Source organism: Tauraco erythrolophus, chromosome 6, assembly GCF_009769465.1.
Source record: "Tauraco erythrolophus isolate bTauEry1 chromosome 6, bTauEry1.pri, whole genome shotgun sequence".
NCBI lineage: Eukaryota > Metazoa > Chordata > Aves > Musophagiformes > Musophagidae > Tauraco > Tauraco erythrolophus.
This window is the reverse complement of record NC_141470.1, coordinates 29,637,354-29,656,787: the sequence shown is the minus strand read 5'-3', so window position 1 is coordinate 29,656,787 and position 19,434 is coordinate 29,637,354. Positions and strand designations below refer to the sequence as shown.

The 19,434-nt window shown below is 48.6% G+C and overlaps 1 protein-coding gene across 1 annotated transcript; it reads right to left on the bottom strand.

Moving 5' to 3' along the window:
- Positions 1–325: 325 nt before the first annotated feature.
- SPINT1 (serine peptidase inhibitor, Kunitz type 1) lies at positions 326–18,420 on the bottom strand. The gene is made up of 10 exons (XM_009988275.2): positions 17,982–18,420; positions 9,237–9,388; positions 7,634–7,772; positions 6,355–6,525; positions 5,631–5,657; positions 4,539–4,664; positions 3,549–3,599; positions 2,657–2,827; positions 1,874–1,930; positions 326–721 (listed from the first exon to the last, which is right to left on the bottom strand). Exons 1-10 carry the CDS (start codon positions 18,403–18,405, stop codon positions 525–527), a joined length of 1,515 nt encoding a protein of 504 aa, XP_009986577.2. The 5' UTR covers positions 18,406–18,420; the 3' UTR covers positions 326–524.
- Positions 18,421–19,434: the final 1,014 nt, after the last annotated feature.

Below are 19,434 nucleotides of genomic sequence, written 5' to 3'. Positions count from 1 at the left end.
CGTGAATCACAGAGCCCTCAAGAGGCTCACCACAACCAGAAGGACTGCTGGGAGGGAGGGCCACCTTGCAGGGGACTGGGGGAAAGGGAGGAAAATACAAGGTTGGGTGGAAGAAAGTGGCACTGTGAACAAAAAATTGCTGGCTCTGGTGAGCTCACATCATTCAGTAACGTGAACGCTACACAGATTCAGTCCCAGGGTCCTTCAGTAAGTTGAGTGGAGTTGTGCTCCAGCTTTGAGCAGGAAGAAAGATGTAATTCAGAGTTTCACTGGATTATTTGAGGTTAGGAAAGGACAGACATCAGAGAGTATCAAAATGCTCCCAGATCCTCACTTTCCAGAGCATCCATTTAGCCAAGACAATCACAAACATTAGTACTGCCAAATCATGGCTAGATCTTGGCCTGATGCTACAAATGCCTTTAAAGAGAAAGAGTCCTTCAGGCACGGGCCCGTGTCTAAAAACAGAACTCCAGAAGCTTTGGAGTGTGCCCCAGTGCTGGGCTGGAGAGAGAGGCTGTAGGTCAGACTGGTTTGGTGGTACTGCTGTAAAACAGATGCTCAGTGTCCTCTGTGGTGGAGAGGGTTGAGTTAGTAGCCGTGGTTGGCTGACGGCGGCGGCTGTTCTTCCTCCTGTTCTTCAGGAAGAAGTAGCCGATAATCACCAGGACCACCATGATGCAGATCCCAAGGAGCACGGCAATCACTACCTCAAAGGCACCTGTGGGGGATAGGTGAAGGCATTAGATTGGCTGCTCCACGAGCACTGATGCAGCAGGAATGGTCAGGAAGAAGCAAGCACAAAAGCCACTGCAGAAGCTGTGCTGGCAAAAGAGAGGAGGTGGGCGATAGCTAGCCTGACAGCAGGATGGTCACTGCACAACTGGGCGAAGAAGAAAGAAGGCAACTGCATGGCATAAGGGTATGCCTATGGTATAGCTAGCCTGTCTCTCCCAAATTATGGTTCCCATCTATTCCCAGATGCACCACGCCCTCTAAAGGCTATTCCGTGACTTCGGCAGCCTTGGCCATTTGACACCCACATCAAGCCCTTCTGCAATGCTGGCCTTGCTTCATATGTCAACAGGGAGGCCACCAAAAGGTGGTGGCAGAAAAACACTTCCTGGTTGGGGATAACGCTGTCATAGCGAGCTATGGTGGATAGGCTGAGTTTGTGGGGAAAGAGCTTGTAGCTGTGCTGTGAGTACTTGGTCCTCTACAGCCAATTGAACTCCTGCACCATCACTGGAGACAGTCAAACATGACGCATTTGAGAGCTGGTGTGAATTTGAAGATTAAATCGGTCTCTAGGGTTGAAGAACAGAAGTTCCTTGTTTCAGGAGTTCTCTACGGAAGAAAGAGGCCTTATAGCTCTGTGGTGAAAGGACACCAACCTTAATGTCATATTCTTTAAAGAACTTGTAATTCAGTAACTTCGGTGGTTTTTTACAGTTGTAGAAAGGGTGTACAGGGTCATCAGATTTCCCCACAGTCTACCACCCAACATTATTCACATACCCACTTGGGCCTTCTTTCTAGCAGAAGTTAGTGGTACTTATGTGAACTTGTTCCTTAGGAAGAATTTTACTTGCCCTTTTTTTGATGTTGAACAGTGGAGCACTCATGCAAGTTGATGGAAGGAAAATCAGGAGCCTCTGTTATGAGCTACTGAGTCACAGACAAAGGAGAAATTGGACCATGGATACGCAGAAGCGTCTCTTGCCACTGCTAGCATCCCACAGATCCCACATTGCTCCCTCAGCTTCAAAACAGGGGTGGGAGAGAAGGCTATTATTTGCAAGGAAAGACAAAACATTTTTCAGGACAGGGTTAAAAGCAACAAGCACGATCTGTAGCAAAAACTGTTACTCACTTAAGACAGCACTTTGGGACTCATGTGATTCCCATCTCTGGCCAATGGCATCTGCTTCTGAATTGGGAGCAGAGAGGGGGAAAAAAAAGTTTTACAAAGAAGGTTGGGAACAAGAGATAAGACAGGTTTCTGAGGAGCATATTTCCAGTGCTCTGAAGTCAATGAACGCATACAGCATCCCTCTTAGCAGTCCCGGTGGTGAGCTCTCAGGGCAGGCTGTGAGGCACAGTGTAGCTGAGGGCAGCTCTTTAGAAAAGCAGGAACGGTTTGCCTCCTAACAGACACAGTTTGACAGAATGCCTCCTGTTTCAGCTGTTGGCCTCCACAGCAACATGTACAGAGCTCTACAGTGTAAACCTTTCCCTCGTTTGTTTAAAACTTCAGCCTAGTATGTGTCATTGAGGATTTCCTTAATTTCTTCCCTCCCACTTGGGGAGAACTGGAGCCAAGCTAGAAAGTTAGATTCTCTTTAGAGAGGCCATACAATCTCTCTGATTATTTTTGTCATCCTCCTCTGTCCCTTTTTCAAAATCAGCATCCAAAATGTTTTCCAGCTCTGAGAAATGACAGACTGCATTGCCGAAAGATGCTGTAGACACACACCGCTCCCCCTTAGCCATCGGTCAAGCTGAAGAACACTGTAAGGCCTGGCCAGGGTTTGAGAGCCAAGCTGCTTTGACTGAAAGCTCTCAAGTCACTGCTTCTTTGGGACCACGGAATTTAACCTGTAGTGATTGTCGTGGTTTGATCAGTAAAACTCCAGCCCTCCCTATGTCTGCTTACTTGTGATGCCTGAACATGATTTCATGCAGTCTTCCTCTTCTTTGAAGTTGTTTTTGTTGCCACCACAGCCTCTGTAGGTGAAGAGGTCGCATTTCTCAAAGAATGGGTTGTAGTACCAGCGCGGGATGCTCTCGGTGCACTGTCCAGCATCAGGCAAGTCCACACAGTGACCTGGCAAATCAAGGGAGAGGTACTTTAGCCCAAGCGGTGTGTTCTCAGAGTGGCAACATTTTCTGCTCACAACAGAAGAGCACAAGCATCATGGCAGAGGGAATCCATGGCCAGAACTGGCATTGCCAAGGTGAGCTGCCACCTGAACCCAACTAGCAAGGAGGAAAAAGGTACATCAGAGCATGCAGTCATGCTAGACCTTAGATTCAATCCTCTGCAGAAGCAACCTGTGCTTCTTGGGAGGCAGAAGGGAACATGAAGAACCTGGACACGCAGAAACTACAGTTTGGCTTGGGTCTCCCCTACAAGCAAGCTGCATTTAAGCTGATGTGGGATATACTCTTTTAGCCCAGTGCCAGTGCCACTGTCCACAATAGTACAAACAAGGCCAAGGTATGGGATTGAGCACAGGTGTATGATTATTCATATTATGGCACTGTTGTGTCCCCTACACTGCTTTGGTTTGTGCTATTTCCAAAAAAGTGCTGCAGGGTTTTGTACAGGCCAGGTACAGACCTGCCTGGGTGGAAAAAGTTTAGGCAAGAGAGTGAAAGCCTGCTATAAACAGCTGTCCTCAAGGTCAGAGAACAAGCCCTTGCTCAATTTTAGCTACGCTTGGTTTTGGAATTATACAGGGAAGCAGTTTTGCCACGAAACAACAGACTGAAGAAAAAAAGAAAAGCTGGTAGATGTCAGCCTAGGTGCTCTGGACGATACGTACCTTGCTTATGTGTGACATTGATTTTCTGCAGCCTGTTGAACTCACGGGCATCTGCGAGAGAAACATTTCATATTAAAATTTCTTTCACCAGGTGAATACAAAAGAAATGCCTCTGCCCATGCAGACATGGGCAGACAGGGCTTTCCCGCATATCCCCTTGCTACCGCAAGCCAGGGAAACAGAGATATAATTTGAGGTTCTTAAATATCTCAAAGCTATGAGAAGAACACGGGAAAAATGAAATGAAGTAGAAGAAACTATTCCAAATTTCCATTTCACAAATACAGAGACAAAACTAAGGAAAACAAAGGCTGCTTTCTTAGGGTTTTTTTTTCTGTCAAGAAGTATGGGGAAACTGCTATCACTCCAGGTTAAAAGAAATTTGAAAGAGCACTAGTGTAGGATATAACACAGGGGAAGAGAGATCAATCATATGCTTGCAACCCAAAAAGGCAACAAAAACCCCACATATAAGAAAGAGATTATAGGAATTCTGCCAGGAGAGAAGGAGGGAATTCTGTCAGGAGGGAAGGAGGGAAGGATTACAGACTTGAGCAGCTCACCACTGAGCATTTACATTAGCGTAACATAAGGATGTTAAGGGGACTGTGACACTGGACAGACTGGGAGAAATAATGGTTTCATTTCCCATCTCCCAACTCTAAGAGAGCAAGTAAGGTCATTCACTGACAAAAATAACTGAAGGGGAGGGGAGGCCAGGCTCTGAAGTCTTACAGACATGTGCAGAGAGGAGAGTCGAAGAGTATTTAAGAGGCAGGAAACATCTCAGAAGGAAGATCAGCTCTTGCAGTCAGCAGAGGTATGGGAGACAGCAGAACCTGCAAATATAATACTGTGGATAGAGGTAATGCAGGGCCAGAAGGTAAGAACAGAAGGCACCAAAAACCATTGAGTCAACACCTGTAACTTACATTGTGCTCATCCCTGAGTGAATACTAAGTTGTCTAAGCCAGAATTTGAAGTACTTACATTGTTCACAATACATCTCGTCCGATCCATCAGCACAGTCGAGAGTTTTGTCGCACTCCAGATAGGCATCGATGCAGCAGCCGTCCTTGCACCTGAAGAAGGGAGTCTGACACTTCCCATTGCACACTGCACCAGAAACAGTTCAGAGAGCTCATTAAAATTCATTCTTTCTCCCTGCCACACAGATGCTTTATGAAGGATTTAAAAACTGCTGATAGGGCTGGCAAACACCAAACAAGGCAGATTGGTTAAGGTCTCTCTTCAGTGCCATCATGGACTCAAAAAAAGAGAAAAAAAAGAATAATTTCTTGTTTAGACATGAAACATTGCTCTGGGAACAGCCATGCTTCCACTCAAAAAAGAAATACACAGAAGGTGGAAGCAAGAATGAACTACTCAGGAAGAATATGGAGTCACTGCCCAACCATGGGGGATTAAAGTAGGAAAGCCAAACTGAAACCTGCACACCGGGCTGCAAGAGCCAACGGAGAAGAGCAGTTATTCCCCTCTGCTCCAGAGGCTGTCCCAAGTGCTGGGTGCTGTGCCCAGTTCTGAGCTCCCCAGGGCACAAAAGACATTGGCATACTGGAGTGAACCCAGCAGAGACTCAGCAAGGGGCTGGAGCACAAGACCTAGTGTGAGGTTATGGAAAAGACAGAGACAGACTTGTTTTGGAGGTGCACAGTAAAAGGATGAGCAGCAAGAGACAAGACCTGCAACAAGGGAAAGTGATTCGATATATGGGGAAAAAAATTATAACGAGGGTCATCAAACGCTGGCACAGTCTGACTAGAGAAAGTGTAAATCTCCTTCGTCAGAGATATCCAGAACTGGACTCGATGCAGTCCTGAGCAACCCAACATGACAAAAAGCTGGCTCTGCTTTGAATAGTGGGTTGGACCAGATGACCTCCAGAGGTAATTGCCAACCTGAATTATCCTATGACACGAAAGTGAAAGGCTTAGTAAAGAAATTAGTCTCCAGTGCCCCACTTTCCACACTGACTGAATGCTAATCAAAAGCCACAGGAATGGACTTGAGACACTGAGCCTGAGCTCACAGCAGGATTACACAGCAGTACAGGAGGCTCACCTGGCTGTTGTCGCCCACCAACAGAACCTGAAAAGGCAAGGGGAAAAATAAAATGTTTACACATCATTTTGTCAGCTCAAGATCGGCTTTCTATTGCTTTCATATCTCACCCAAGAAGTACATATTTTCTGGAAGCCCTGTTGGGTGTAAGGGAGGGGAAATATGGGTGCCCATCACCCAGAGATCCCAGATGAGCAGTACCCAAGTGAAGCAGGCCCGGAGGAGCACAGAACTTCCCACCACTAGTGAGACCATGCCCAAACGGTCTCTCTTTTCGGAGGCTTTTGCCTCCTTCCTTAAGCTGTGCACTGCAAAGGGCGTGGCAGAGGCTCAGCCCATTTATCTGAGGTGGTGCTAAGTTATTCTCAGACTTGGCTAAGAGAGTGCCAAAGGAGAAGATTCATTTAATTTGGGGAGTGAAGCAGTTCTGGCTCCCCCGCAACACAATGCTACCCTCTGAGTTTAGGTTTCAGATGTTGACATGGAGATTTGGTGAGGGTTTCTGCAGCCAGACGCACCAGGGACACGGACCAGGGGAACAGTGCCCCAGGAGCTGGGTCAGATATGTTGGCAGTGTAAGACCAGGACTCCCCATCCATAATTAGCCCGGTCTCCTCAGCTCTCTGGACTCTAACTAGCTGCCAGCCAAGAAGCTGCAGCACCTGCCCACAGGGTCATCCCAATCCTATGAGAAAGAGGAGGCTGATTGTCGACACAGACTCACCTCTAACATTCTTGCAGGCAAGTTTACACTCCTCTTCCCGCAAGTAGTTATTCTTGTTGGGCTTGCAGCCGCCAAAAGTGAACTCCTCACACTGCTGAAGACTCGGGTTGTAAAACCAACGTGGAAAAGATCCCCGACACCAACCCACCTTCTTAGGAGTCAAACAATGCTCTATCAAAGAAGTTAACATAAAAGGCTTTGGTTAGCTAGCTTTGCCTTCATGTATACAAAGGAGAAATCTTCCAAAGGGAACTCTGAAGGATTTATAAAATCTTGAGTGGCATGAAAAAGCTGAGTAGGGAATCATGGTATATATTTTCTCATATGAAAGGCAGGGTCACAAAATCAAATTAGAAGGTGCCACAACCATAAAACAAAAGGAGCTGCTTCTCCACACAGCACATAGTTGAGCTATGAAACTCCTTGCTTCAGGATGTTGCTGCTGTGCCAAGATTACATGAGGTCAAAAAGGGATTCATCCATGGCTGCTGAACACAAAGACACCATCTTCTGCTTAAAAATTTCTCCCAGCTGCAAATTCCTCAGGGACCAGCCTGAGGATTTATTGAGGACAGTAGGGATTTATTGACAGCACGTCATGTTCTTGTACTCTTTCCAAAGTGTTAACCTCTGGACACTGTTGGATGCAGTGTACTGAATTTTGGACAGACCATTAGAGTCGCCTGATATGGCTGTTCTTATATTTTTGTGGTACTTGTGATAGAAGGAGAAATTCCCTGCTTAGGACTAGTCAACCATTTGTCCAAGAACTCCTTGCTCATAATGCACTTGTAATGATGAACATTTTGATCATTAAACGCAGCCATTAAAGTAAAACACATAAATAAAGCCAGGGACACTTTGAATGTCATGCAGACAGCTCCACCTATCCTGCCGCTTAAGGGAATTAGGGCCTTCACAGCAAAACCATGGAGTCAACAAGATCTTTCAGGTTCTCCTGTCTTACACCCTCAGCTGCACCCTTGGCTTGGGCCACTCTGGCATCACCCAGCAGAGGGCAATGACATGTAGGTAGGATGGGGTTTTTGCAGGCCACCTCTTCTGCAAGAGGATGCAAAAACCCTAAAATAGACCACTACGAATGCAGAGACCTTTCCCTACTGGCCAGGTGAAGGCTTTTACTGGGAAAGTTGACACACAAGTGTGGTGTCTTGGTTGTGCCCTTTTCCCATCTACCCCTCTTAGAAGAGCACCAGTAACGCCAGAGCAGCACCCAGGCTTGGAGGCTTCAGGTAGATGTCTGTGGGCTCAGGCTCACCTTCAGTCTGCTCAGAATTCAGCACCATGATGGTGATGTTGGTGAAGTCTTGCTGTTGAGCAGTGTCTGTGACAGTAAGCTGGAAGACATAAGTCCCCGCCTGTAGGTTGGAGATTTCTACCTGGTCTTCTTCGTGCTTCTGAGAATGTAAAAGAAAAGCTTATGCAGAAGGTACCTCTAATGAGGGAGTGAGTGAAGCCACATACAGCCCACGTTTCTGCACTAGGAAAGAAGGAGCTTGGCTGGAAACCCCCAAGCAGAAGTCTAGCACTAAAAACATCTCAGTGCTATACAATCCCCACAAATCTATGGAATAGCAGAGATAAAAGATACCACAAGCCTAATTATAAATTTTATATTTTGGGATGTTGTGAAGGCATGTGGAAAAATAAAAGCCTTTGGAGAGGACTGAAATTCCTCAGTTTTAATTTTACTTCTTTAAAAATGAAAATGATTATGAATAATTTACTTAGCACATAGGCAATATGCTAGGTGTATTTAAGAAATATATACTTGTTCATTTTGAATACGACAAATATATTTATTTTTAAAGGTGGAAATGAATGCCTAATTCTTTGCCTGCTGAGATGTTTTTAAAAGAGAATGAACTATTTTGTCAGAGTAGAAAGCTGTGATATTATTGACACAAACTTTTCCTCTATCTCTGTTAACAACATTGGACCTCCATTTCCATGCTATCGGCCTTTTTGATTAAGTTTTGAGAGAACATAGTGTTGCCATATATCATCTTAATATAGTTAATGAAGCATAAGACTAGAGAACTCATTCTTTTTTCTCCTGAAAGTTGCTTTGGTTAGGCTAGAGGGAAGGGAAAAGGGAAGGAGCGCTTCCAGGTTTCCATACCCCCTCAGCACTCAGACATTGCTGGTCTTCAAAATCAGGTGTAAGCCTGAGGCACTTATTTACTAATTCTTCCAAAAGGTGCCACAAGAGCTCCATACGAGGTCCAAGGCTATCCAGAGCATTTTGCAGAAGTTTAACAGTAATCGTTTGCTCTCCTAGAGCCACAATTCACATTTAACATCTGTAAGATACAGTGTTCACATCCCAGAGATCTTGGAGCCAGTCAGGAGACGTGACTTCTGCTCCAGCTCAACTAAAACAGGAGGAGGAACCTATACTCTAAAGAGAGGCAAAGTCCAGAAAAAGCCCCAGAAGAACAGAGGTAGATCCTGAGACTGATTATTCAGAACTAGAGGAGAAAAAGCACCAAAGTGGAGCAGAGGAAAACTAAGGGTGGGTGCCTCACTGAACTACAGGAGCTCGGGAGCAGAGGCTCCAAGAGCTCTTGCAGCTCTTGCAGGGCTGCTCCCACCCAGGCAGATCAGGTGTTGCTCAGGAAGGTTTGAGATGGCATCCTGATGCTGGGAGACCAAGACCTGAAACGTCACATCCTGGTAGTGTGCGAGAGGGAGGGGGCAATCGCGGGGAGTGCTCCACAGCTTTTGGAAACAGGCTCGTGGGTGGACTGGCATGAGGTGGGAAGGACAAGGCAACCTTTAAGTCAGTGGCTGTGGTAGCCCGACCTAGTGCAGATCACAGGTGACAATGAGCAAGCTGCTTCCTTCCTGTAGCTCCTTACCTTCATCTCCACGGAGGGGTCGCCAAGGACTTGTTTCCAGTCATAGCTGACTATTCCTCGGTCATCCGTGCTCTCTATGCCTCTCAGCATCACTGGTTCCCCAGGCTGTACCCTCATGTCCATGGCAGTGCGGGCTATCGGAGGACGGTCATCTGCAGAAGAAATGCAGAGCAAGGCTTGGGTAAGAGGCTGAAGAGTCTGGTCCTCGTCTCCATTACAAGAAGACAAGAGAGGAGGATTCCTCCAGGCTAAATCAATATGGACTTCAAGCACTGAAAGGAAAACACTTTTATGCAGCTGTGCTTCTTGCAGCCTGAGCAAGCAACAGGCAATCAATACCGTTATTACTGTCCTCACTAATTTAGTAACTCTGCAACCCACTGTGGCAATGCCTTTGAGCCAGATGGCTCCCTGGCCACTTCTGCCTACAGGAACTGAGGTGAGAGGGTGTCCCTGTGGCCACAGCCATTGTGCTTCTGACCATCGGACCACATCCTCACAAAACAGCACAGAGCAATCTCCACCCTCCACTTAGGGAGATGACCTGGTGTGGGTGTTGAAGAATGTGGGACCAACTCTCATCATTCCTAACACCATCTCTGAGCACTGTGTTAGCATACTTAACCAGAGCTATGCAATGCAAGATTTGGATGGGAAACACCCCTCCTCCACCTCATCTTCCACCCCGCTCTCTGACATACATGCCTTAAAAAAAGGACACAAATGCCATTCAGGAGATGGTTATTTTTGTGCCATTCCATGGATTAGCTTACCAGCAGCCTCCATGACCCATTGAACGCTTTTCCAGACTGTAAGCTGGAAACCGATCCCTATCCATGCCAGCAAGAACAGCCCCTACAATGACGCCATTGAGCCTGACTCATAACTCCTTTCGGCCTGAACGTCTCCGATCGCAGGCTTCCTGCGTAGCTCGGCCCATAAAACTCCACCTGGCAGCGCCCGTACCAAGTCCAAGGCTCAACGTTCAAGTTCAACCCGAGTCTTTTGCAAAGGCATCGATCGCCATTTATAAGCCAGATATAAACCACTCTGCTATTACGCTGCTGTATCGACTGTGACTGAAGAAGAGGATTAGTGCCTAAACCCCTTAGAAAAATACTCCATAGCTAATTATTTTCACTGTTGTAGGCTTGCTCCTAATTTCCTGTTGGAGTGTTTCTGGATTCAGGTCCCAGCTGCTGACTCTTGCTAGAGACTACTGAAGGGACCTTCAATATAAGGCACAAATACAGACAAAACCTGACATTGAAAACAAGCTACTTTTTAGTTCTTTCATCACTAAATTCAGCAGGAGAGAGGGCTTTGCAACACGTATTCCAGATCAGTTACCACAAATCCACCCAGATTCTTCTATTTTCGAGTATCTTTTACCAAACGAAGACATATTCATTCTCTCCTGGTCTTACAAACGCCGCTGCCATGGGAAACTCACGGATGAATTAAACCTTCCCTTGTTTACAGGTTCGAGCACTGCCCTCAGCCTGTTTGGCTGCAGAATTGGGGAGGGTATGTGCGTACCAGCTCTAAGGTTCCCCCTGCATCCTGCTCCCCACAGCTGCAGCCCTGCAGCTTACCTCCCTCCTTGCCAGGCTGTGGTTTTACTGTCTGAGAAGAGGTCAGCTGCTTCCAGCTTGCACAGCTGCAGGGCTTCTGGTTACATTTATCGCAGCAGTCTGCGTGCTCTCTGCAGTCTCTCCCTGGTTTTATCTTTTATTCCATCTTTTCATGGAAGTATTGGGTGGGAACAATACGGGATTGAGCTCATATTGTTGAGCTTGACCCAACCACCAAACTAGGCAGAGCAAACCCAGCTGGACTGAAAGAGGCCAGGAAGACGACACCCACATCACAAGCGGAGATGCCCACTCCAATGTCCTCTTGCCTTTGGGTGAGGAACATGTCCATGTCCCTGTCCCTCCTCCCTCAGGTCTGCATGCCAGAACGACGGGTCCTGTCTCAGTCAGGCACAAAGACTTCTGAACAACACCAAGCAGGGCCAAGAGAGCCTGGCAACTCTTGGCTTTGAGCAGGGCCAGTAGAACAAATAAATGGAGTTTTTCTTTATTTTCAAGTAGTCCTGCCATGAGAACATTCATAGGCAAAAGCCATGACTGGAGTCGGTGACACCTTCCAAACTGAACAGGGGAAAACAGCCCAGAAGCACCTCGTACACAGCACTACAAGCTCTGGAAAGGGAGCATGTTCCTGCCATTCCTGCCAGGCAAAGGCCATGAGCCTGCCTGGGAGAAAAGCAGTTGGCTTCCTGCCACCCCCCTGCCAGGGTGAGCCCAGTCAATGGGTGCAATCACACAAGGGAAAGACCAGTTCTTCAGCAACACAGAGGCTGCTCATTAACTCAGCAACTCCAAATCGCATTTTTCTTTGATGTTTTAAAGCATGTACACTTAAAAAAAAAATAAATTGCAGGCCAAACATTTCTCCACAGGTCAATTTAGTTACTCGGGGTTGTGGATTTCACGGTGAAGTAAAAGCTTGGTTCTGATCAAGGGGTCAGCAACTTCTCCAGATCCCACCTCTGATTAGCCAGATTCCCTGACTCTCCTCACCTCCAGAAAAATAGTCAGAGTATTTGCTTATCTGCAGTGACCGCCAAGGAGGAACTCCCACTAGAAATTAAGGACTTCATTTTCAAGTGTCTCCCTTTTCTTCTTAGGATGTCTGAAAGCTCAGTGACTTTGGAGCATTTCTGACACACTGACTATATGGAGCCTTCAGTGGCAACGTGGCTGTTCTCCACCTGAGCTTCATAACCGAGTGCTGACTGAGTCAGAGTGAGTATCAACAAACTGCTCGTGGAAGGGAGATTCTCCATTCGGTTTGATTTGCTCTGAAAGTCTGTTTGAAAAACAAAAGTTCCCTTTGCTATAATGCTCTTTTGACTATGGAAAGTTTCTGCTGTAAAACTCTGTAATTAACAGGGAGATTAAAGCATGATGATGCTGTTCTGCGTCGTGCTCTTTACTGTGGAACACATGCTCCTGGAGTCACATCCTTAAGTGACGCCTTCAGCTTCCATTTATAAAACACATTGGAGGGGGAAATATCTTTTCTTTATGATCCTGGAGAAAAGCTTGATAGAGTAAGTCCAAAATGCTTAAAAATAAATTTATATGGCTCACTGTGTATTCAGGTCTCAGTCCCTGTTTTATGCTTTTTAAAAATTTCGTTTAGTTTTAAGCTTTATGCAGCCAGTGCTTTGTCTGGCTTCACCTCCAACAATGAGTAAACTTGAACCAAAGTTGATGGTGGAACAGGAATCTAAAAGATACTAAATTCCTACAAGCGCTGCAAAAGTAAGCGTCTAGGTGGGGGGAGAGACCCCACTAGAGACTTCACTATACCAGCACACAGGCACCAGTGAAATCCTGCAGCAGAAAGCACTTGCAAAGCTCCCAGCTTCAGGATTTCTCTTCTGGAGCTCGATATCAGCTCTTGCCCTCGAGACACAAATTCACAGAAAACCAGATTTCCTCCATTCCAGTGCTCATGCAGATACACTCCCAAGTACGTGAGACTGTAAAGCAGTGCTTGAAAACACCTCAGAATCATTTGAAGTTGCCATTAGAAAGAGCTGGGAAGCTTTCTCACGGTCACTGGAGGGGGTCTTGCAGCCCGGTGTTGTCTGCGGCCACAGGGCACTGCGGAGGGCAGGACTTCACTGGGGACAAAAGCCGCTGCTCAAAGCCACCGGGCAGGCCAGTAGTAGAGATGGGAGCAGAAATGAGGCCACCCAAATTCCAGTGTCCATGAAACACACAGCCTCGGAGATTTCAAATGTTGGAAGGCAGCTGGGGCAGGCAGCAGCGTGGCTCTACCCCCAAATGCAAAAAGCTTTGTTATAACCTTGTTTCCAAGGAAATCATTCAAAAGCAAACAGCTTTCAGGAAGGATTCATTCAAATCTCACCCATCAACATGAGAAAACTCTCCATAGGAACAGGAAAAGGTAAGGGAGGAAGCTCCTGCTGCCACAGCACTATTTTGCTGGAGAAGGGGAAGAGGGAGAAGGGAACAAGGCAATGTAAGACACTGCCAAGAGAAAGAGAAATAACGAGCTCTTTCTGTCGGGATTCATCCTGATTGGGTGGCAAATGCCATCACGATAAAGCCATATAGTTTTTGGAAAACTCATGCAGAGCCAAGTAGCTCTCAGCATTAATTTCTAGAGTTATCTGTAGAGATTTGTAAGAAGTGCAGACAGCAGGTCAACTTAATTGCTCTAAAACAACACAGCACGGCTGAAAGAACTACATTTTCAAATTAATGCAATCTGCTGCTGCCCCAGGCTCCTTCCATCCCTCCTCACGGTGTGGGAAACCAGTCTGGTTTGCTTTAGCGGGCCGAGGGAAAGAGTCCCTCACGGGTCTTCATGCCATTTTAGAAAAGATCGGTCTGTTGCTCCGGTCTCCTTAGATAGCTCCAAGCCACGACGTGAGGTAGCCACAATGTGCGGCACTGCAGTAAATTCTGTGTGACAAACAGTAGTTCCACAGTGAGTGGAACTTGCTTATTGCCCGCTCCCATGAGGGAGATGGGCCAGCTGGTCTCCAGGGGCCCTTCCAGAATACACTAGTCTCTGAATCCATGAACGTGCAATTCCCTCTCTCCCCGCCTGAGCTGGGCACTGGAGGATGCTGAGCAGCTGTCTCAGCCAAGGGGATACCAGTAACCGGACCCATCTCAGCCCCAGAAGGGATACCAGCACCGCTCATTTTAGTTGCAGCATACCTGCAAAACAGAAACCAGCATGGGACCAAACTTTTGAAGATGGATGAGCTTCAAACTTGGGGAGCTCTCCTTTTTGAATGCATTACTGAAGTTTGAACCTGCAAATCTCTCTCCATGGTGAGGCAGGAGCAGGCAGATCCTGAACCCCACGGTTTCCCCAGCGCTTCCTGTCTCCCACTCACAAGCCCTGAATTCAACAGGCGGAGAACAGTGTCACTGAGCATTTCACAACCACCACAAAACATTCAGTTCAAGAAACGGACAAAGGTTCAGGGAGGTTATTTTCCAGTTTCACACACAGAACTGGTTTGCCTAGACCAGAATAAGCTCGGGGTAGTTACTTAAACACTGGGCTCCATTATTACCAATAAAGTGCGTGGTGAGCCTGCCTCTCCCACATGAGCCAGGCAGAAAACTCGCATCAAAGTTCAGGCTGGGGAATCATTGAAGAGGATACCGCCTTTCAACAATAACATCAGAGACTCCGGGATGTACGTTAGCTGGAACAGGTGAGAGACAGAGCCAAGCTGTCGTCACCAGTTTATACAGGACTCAGAAGCTCGTGTTTTCCAAAATACTGAAAATATACTCAGATGATCTGCAGAAGCTAGATTTCAGCTGGAGTCATTGCTGCCTGTACCCACAGGTTTTTCTGAAGTCCTGATACCGTAAGAGTGGCTGCAGTGGGTCAGATCAAGGATGCCTCCATCCCTGCATCCATTTTCCAAGTCTCACTGTGGATGCTCAAGCAAGAGCAAGAGCATACAAGCAATATGCAATGCTTTCCCCCGTAACATTCTCCCAGCTTTCAGCTACTTCTACCAGGCTCAGGAAACGCTCCAATGCTGTCTGTTCAGCAGCCCCAAGCTGTACTCTCTCTTTCAAGCGTTAGCTAGTCTCCTCCTGAACAGATACAAACCTCTCAATTCAACAGGTCTGCTCCCTCTAGTAGTACTGTGGGTCTTGCAATATGTGGCTTTTTTGTTCAATGTCACCCACTGGGACCGCTAAATATATATTTCACTACTTATCAGAAAAAAACATGCTTTCATTCTTCATTATTGCAGAGGACATCTGGAGACTGCCACACAGGCATACCCTAAAGGCTTCTAGGACATCAGACAGCAGCACATAAAGGAACGGGATGGATGATAAAGCAGCATATAAGCTTCCCGCAGACCTTCAGAGCCCAGTCTCAGGGGACTGACAATAGCCCAGGCACCAGAGCAGCCACAAAGCTTCATGTTTTAACAGCAATACAGCACAACAGTGGGAAGACTAAGAGAGTTGTGCCTCTGATGCAAAGCCTGGGCCAAAATTTTTTGCCTATAAACATTTGGGAGGAAAATCTGACATGCCAAGAACCACTTCCTTAACACTTGGTTCACTTGGCCTCCTCAGGCATCCTCCAAGGTCTGGAAGTAAAAATGCTGTAGAGCTTCCTTCTGCTGCCAGGTGGACATGCTCAGTGCCCAGAGGCTCCTTAATTTGGCCTCCTGCACCTGCACCTTTGTGCTCTTCCCCTCTCCGCCTCAGTGGCAGCCAAGCCCCCGCCTGCCTGCCCAGGCAGGCCCGTTTCTCTGGCGCGGACCTGCTTCCAGCATCACAGCTGTTTTGGAATTTTTTTGCTTGGATCTGAACGACAATCGAGATCTGCATTCTTAAGCGTCTCATCATCTGCTGGGGGAAGGACGTCCCAGCTCGTACGGTCTGATTCAGCCCTTGTTATTACGCACTATTTCTCTAGTAAAATAACTCCTTTTCAGCTCTGGATTAATAAACAGTAATAGTCCTTCGTTTCTTTTCCTGTCAGCCCTCTGATGCCATTCAAGGCGATTCAGAAAGCTTTTGGTATCAGTCAAAGGCAATGCCTAAAAATTTCAAGAGAGGAGGGAAAAGCATTTCCCACTGATGCACAGCACAAACGTTGCAGCCTGATCCAAACACGGAGCAGCGAATCTCCCAGCACCTGTCGATATGGCCGGGGACCTGCCTGGCACCCTGTGCCCTCCCAGAATGCAAACACGGGGTGTAGAAGGGACCGAGCCCTTCCTACACCTGCAGCGGTATCGTGGCGCAAGCCTCACGTGAGCGAGGAGGGGCAAGCCCGCCTCGGCAGGCTCTCAGCAGAGCATCCCTAACAGCATTGCTGGCATGTTTTCCACTTCTCACTGATAAGCCCTCCCGGGTCTTCCTGCTCCACCGCAGCCATCCCAGCACCTGTGAAAGTAGCCATAGAGATGGTCTGCAAGGCAGCACCTGTGTATCGGTGGCTGGAACGCTCCAGCCAGGCACCATGGAGCGGCAAACACAGCGCTGCTGGTGGCATGGAGAGTTCAGTGACCCAGGGACACTTTCTAGAGACTCGCACACATGCCATGCCAGGCCCTGCAACCAGTCCAGGAAGGAGGGGGGTTGCGGTCTCCTTGTACGGGGCGCCGGTCCACTGAGGTGAAGAGACTGAATTGCTCAACAGTTCATTGTATTTTAATCTAATCTTGTGAAATCAGGATGTACTGGACATGATGCATTCCGTTTTCCTCCTACAACACAGCATGTAGGAGTTCAGCCAGCTGCCAGCATGCCAACTCCAGTCCTGGAGATGTGGGCTTCAGTTCCTCGCTAACTGCAGCTCCCGTGGAAAGGATTTTGAGCCTGGAATGGAGACGCAGGACAACTACCACAACAGTGAGATAGAGATTTACCAGAAGGCCCTAAAATGAGGTGGGAAGCAACTAGCAGGGACAGAGGACAGGAGAACCATTACTGCCACATCGCTGCTCAAACGAGCGACACCCAAGGGCTGCTCCAGAGGAGCCGTGCCCTCCTCCAAAACTCTTGTGCTGCTACTTAAGATGGATGAAAGTGGTCCATGTGGGGTTTGGTGCCATTTCCCACCTCCAGCACCTACAAGCCTTGCAGGCTGGCACATCCCAGCAGAAGAGCAAAGACCTATTCAGCTTACACAGTCCAGCCTAAGCCCATGTGCCCAACCGGCTGCTTGTCACCTTCACAGATCCTTTCTGTCCTTGTCATGCATGGGCATGAGGGGGACTACCCGTACAGATATCCCCTAACAGCCCGGCCTGCGCATCAACGTACAATAAACTGGTTATGGTTGCCAAAGACTCAGCCAGGCTACAGACATCCTGGTCTCATTTGGCTTCCTCCAAAACTCGTTAGGCTTCCTCCAAAACACGGAAGGAGGCAGCAAAAGGAGGAATTGCCATGTTTTCAGCCTTTCTGAACACATCGCACTTCCTCGCCGACGGCAGAGCGTGTGGCAAGTGGCCAGCTCCAAATTAGTTTGTTTTCCACTTGGTTTTCTGGGTCCAGATGTAATCAATCAGAGCAGGGAATCAGGGATTGGGGAAGAGAAACCCGCCTCCAAAGGGGGAGTTTTCTAATCAGCCTCTCCCAAACAGCAAGAACTAGCCTCTACAAGCAGAGTGATACTGAGACATCTCACCATTCAGGCTGGTGCTCACAAGATTCAGGCTGTGGCAAAATGAAAGGTAAGTGGATTGTGTCCTGCCTCTAGTCCCTGAGCAATTAAAAGATTAATGCAGCCTTTTAAAACATGGTGATGTGTAGATTTTTAGAGATTTCACTTTCCAACCTCAAAGGCCTTGGGGGGAGGGAGAAGAAAACCAGTATCTTTTTCTCTACTTTGTCAAGTATCAAAAACTCAGTCCGTGTTTGGTAAACACTTGCTCCACCTGCTTCAAATAGGTGAAAGAATGATTCCCTCTCCATTTAATAATTGGTAAACTAAGGCACAAGTCTTAAGTGAGTTCACCAAAGCTAGGGAAAACCTTTGCAGCAGAGGTGCATGTAGAAACCTATCTTCAACACCACTTTATCCTAACCCTTTGGCAGCATGGCTGCACAAAACTACAGCTGGAGGAGCCGGCACCGGTGGCCATTAGTGCTCTTCCACCCCGCTGTTTGCACAGATCCATTCCAGGCACCTTACCGCTAGGTCTGAGATCCTGCATCGCCAGGTAGGACTCGTAGACGTCTTTCCTCAAGAAGTTGAGAAAGCCGTGCTTCTCGGCGAACCTACAGACGAAAGCCTGCTCGTAGAGGCAGCTGAGGAGGAAGCAGCCCCGAATGCGGTCTTCGTCCGTGCCCGGGTCCTGCTCCACCAGAGCCAGGTTACAAGCGGGCTCCTTGCAGCAGGCTCTCACGCACTCCCTGCTCCGATGGACTATGGGGGACGACAAGAACGTGGCTCCGTTCTGGACCGAGGCGTCCGTATCCAGCACCAAGTCCGGCATCCCCGCCGTAAACTCCTCCAGGCACGTTTCCCCGAAGGGTTTCCCCACCTGCCCTTCGCCGACGGCTGGCGCCAGGTAGAGCCAGAGCACAAACCACGGCGCAGGGCTCCCTCCAGCCATCTCGGCGCCTCTATCCTCACCGCCTTGAGACCTTCAGCCTTTCCTAAAGGGAGAGAGAAGACAGGAGAAGCTAAGAGGGAGGGTGTCCAGGTGCGTACCACCCCGGGGTAAGCCTCAGCCCTTCGTAGGGTGGCCAGTGTCGTGTCCCGCTCTCCCCCCATCCCCGGGCACGCGCTCTCAGCCCCCCACCTGCGCGGTCTCAGGTGAAACCGATGCTGGGAGCGGAGTGTCCCCCTCGTGCCCCCGCTCCGCCACCCCCGAGGTGTGCCTTCAGCCGCGTCCAGCGGAGACAAAGGCAGCGAGAGCGCAGGAAGTGAAAACCAACTCCCTGAGAGGTGGGGGGGAAGCAGGTCACTCCCCTGCCTGCTGAACTGCGTCAGAGGAAGGGGAGGAGAGCGGGGCCGATAGCACTTTCCACTCCTCTGGCCGAGGGAGCGGAGGTTCCCCCCCCGCCGCAGCCCGGGGCGGTGCTTCGTTCCCGCAGGTGCGAGAGGACCCACTCGGGGCGAGCATCCCGCCAGCTGGGTGCTGGCCGTGTCCCTCCGCTTAGGGTGCTTCGAAGGCACCGAAGGCCGGGGAGCACCTGGTCTGTGTTCTCCGGGGGTAGCCCTCGCCCTCCGGTGTGGCCAGCTGCGGGGCAGAGCACCGTTGGCCCAGGTCTTGCTAACCTCAATGGGTCAACCTTGCAGCCATGTCTACGGCGCCTGCTGCCATGGCTGCTGCGAGTGGTTTCCTGCTCAGTGCAGGCATCTTGGAACGGTGAATTCCCTGCTCTTGGGACGTGATATTCCTCTTGAGTGAAGGCGCTTGATAGCGTGCCCAAAGGCTGTCTGTGTGACAGGAGCTCTGGCACAGCAGCAGTGAAAACTCACCCCTTCCACACTGATGACCAGCATTTCACTACTTTCGTTAATCTCATATAGATCAGTCACAGTCGGTTTATAGTGCCTTTGCCTTGCAGGACGGTGCTGTTTGGGGCCACGGGAGCACAAAGGCTGCCTACTGTAACTTCCATGTATTTTCTCCTGT

Bases quoted from the DNA above. Each gene is read 5' to 3' on its own strand.
- SPINT1 (XM_009988275.2), bottom strand. From the start codon at position 18,405: ATGGCTGGAGGGAGCCCTGCGCCGTGGTTTGTGCTCTGGCTCTACCTG. The intron at 9,389-17,981 runs GTAAGGTGCCTG...TTTCTTCTGCAG, and splicing joins GCAGGATCTCAGACCTAGCG to ATGACCGTCCTCCGATAGCC. The intron at 6,526-7,633 runs GTGAGCCTGAGC...CTTCTTTGATAG, and splicing joins GAATTCTGAGCAGACTGAAG to AGCATTGTTTGACTCCTAAG.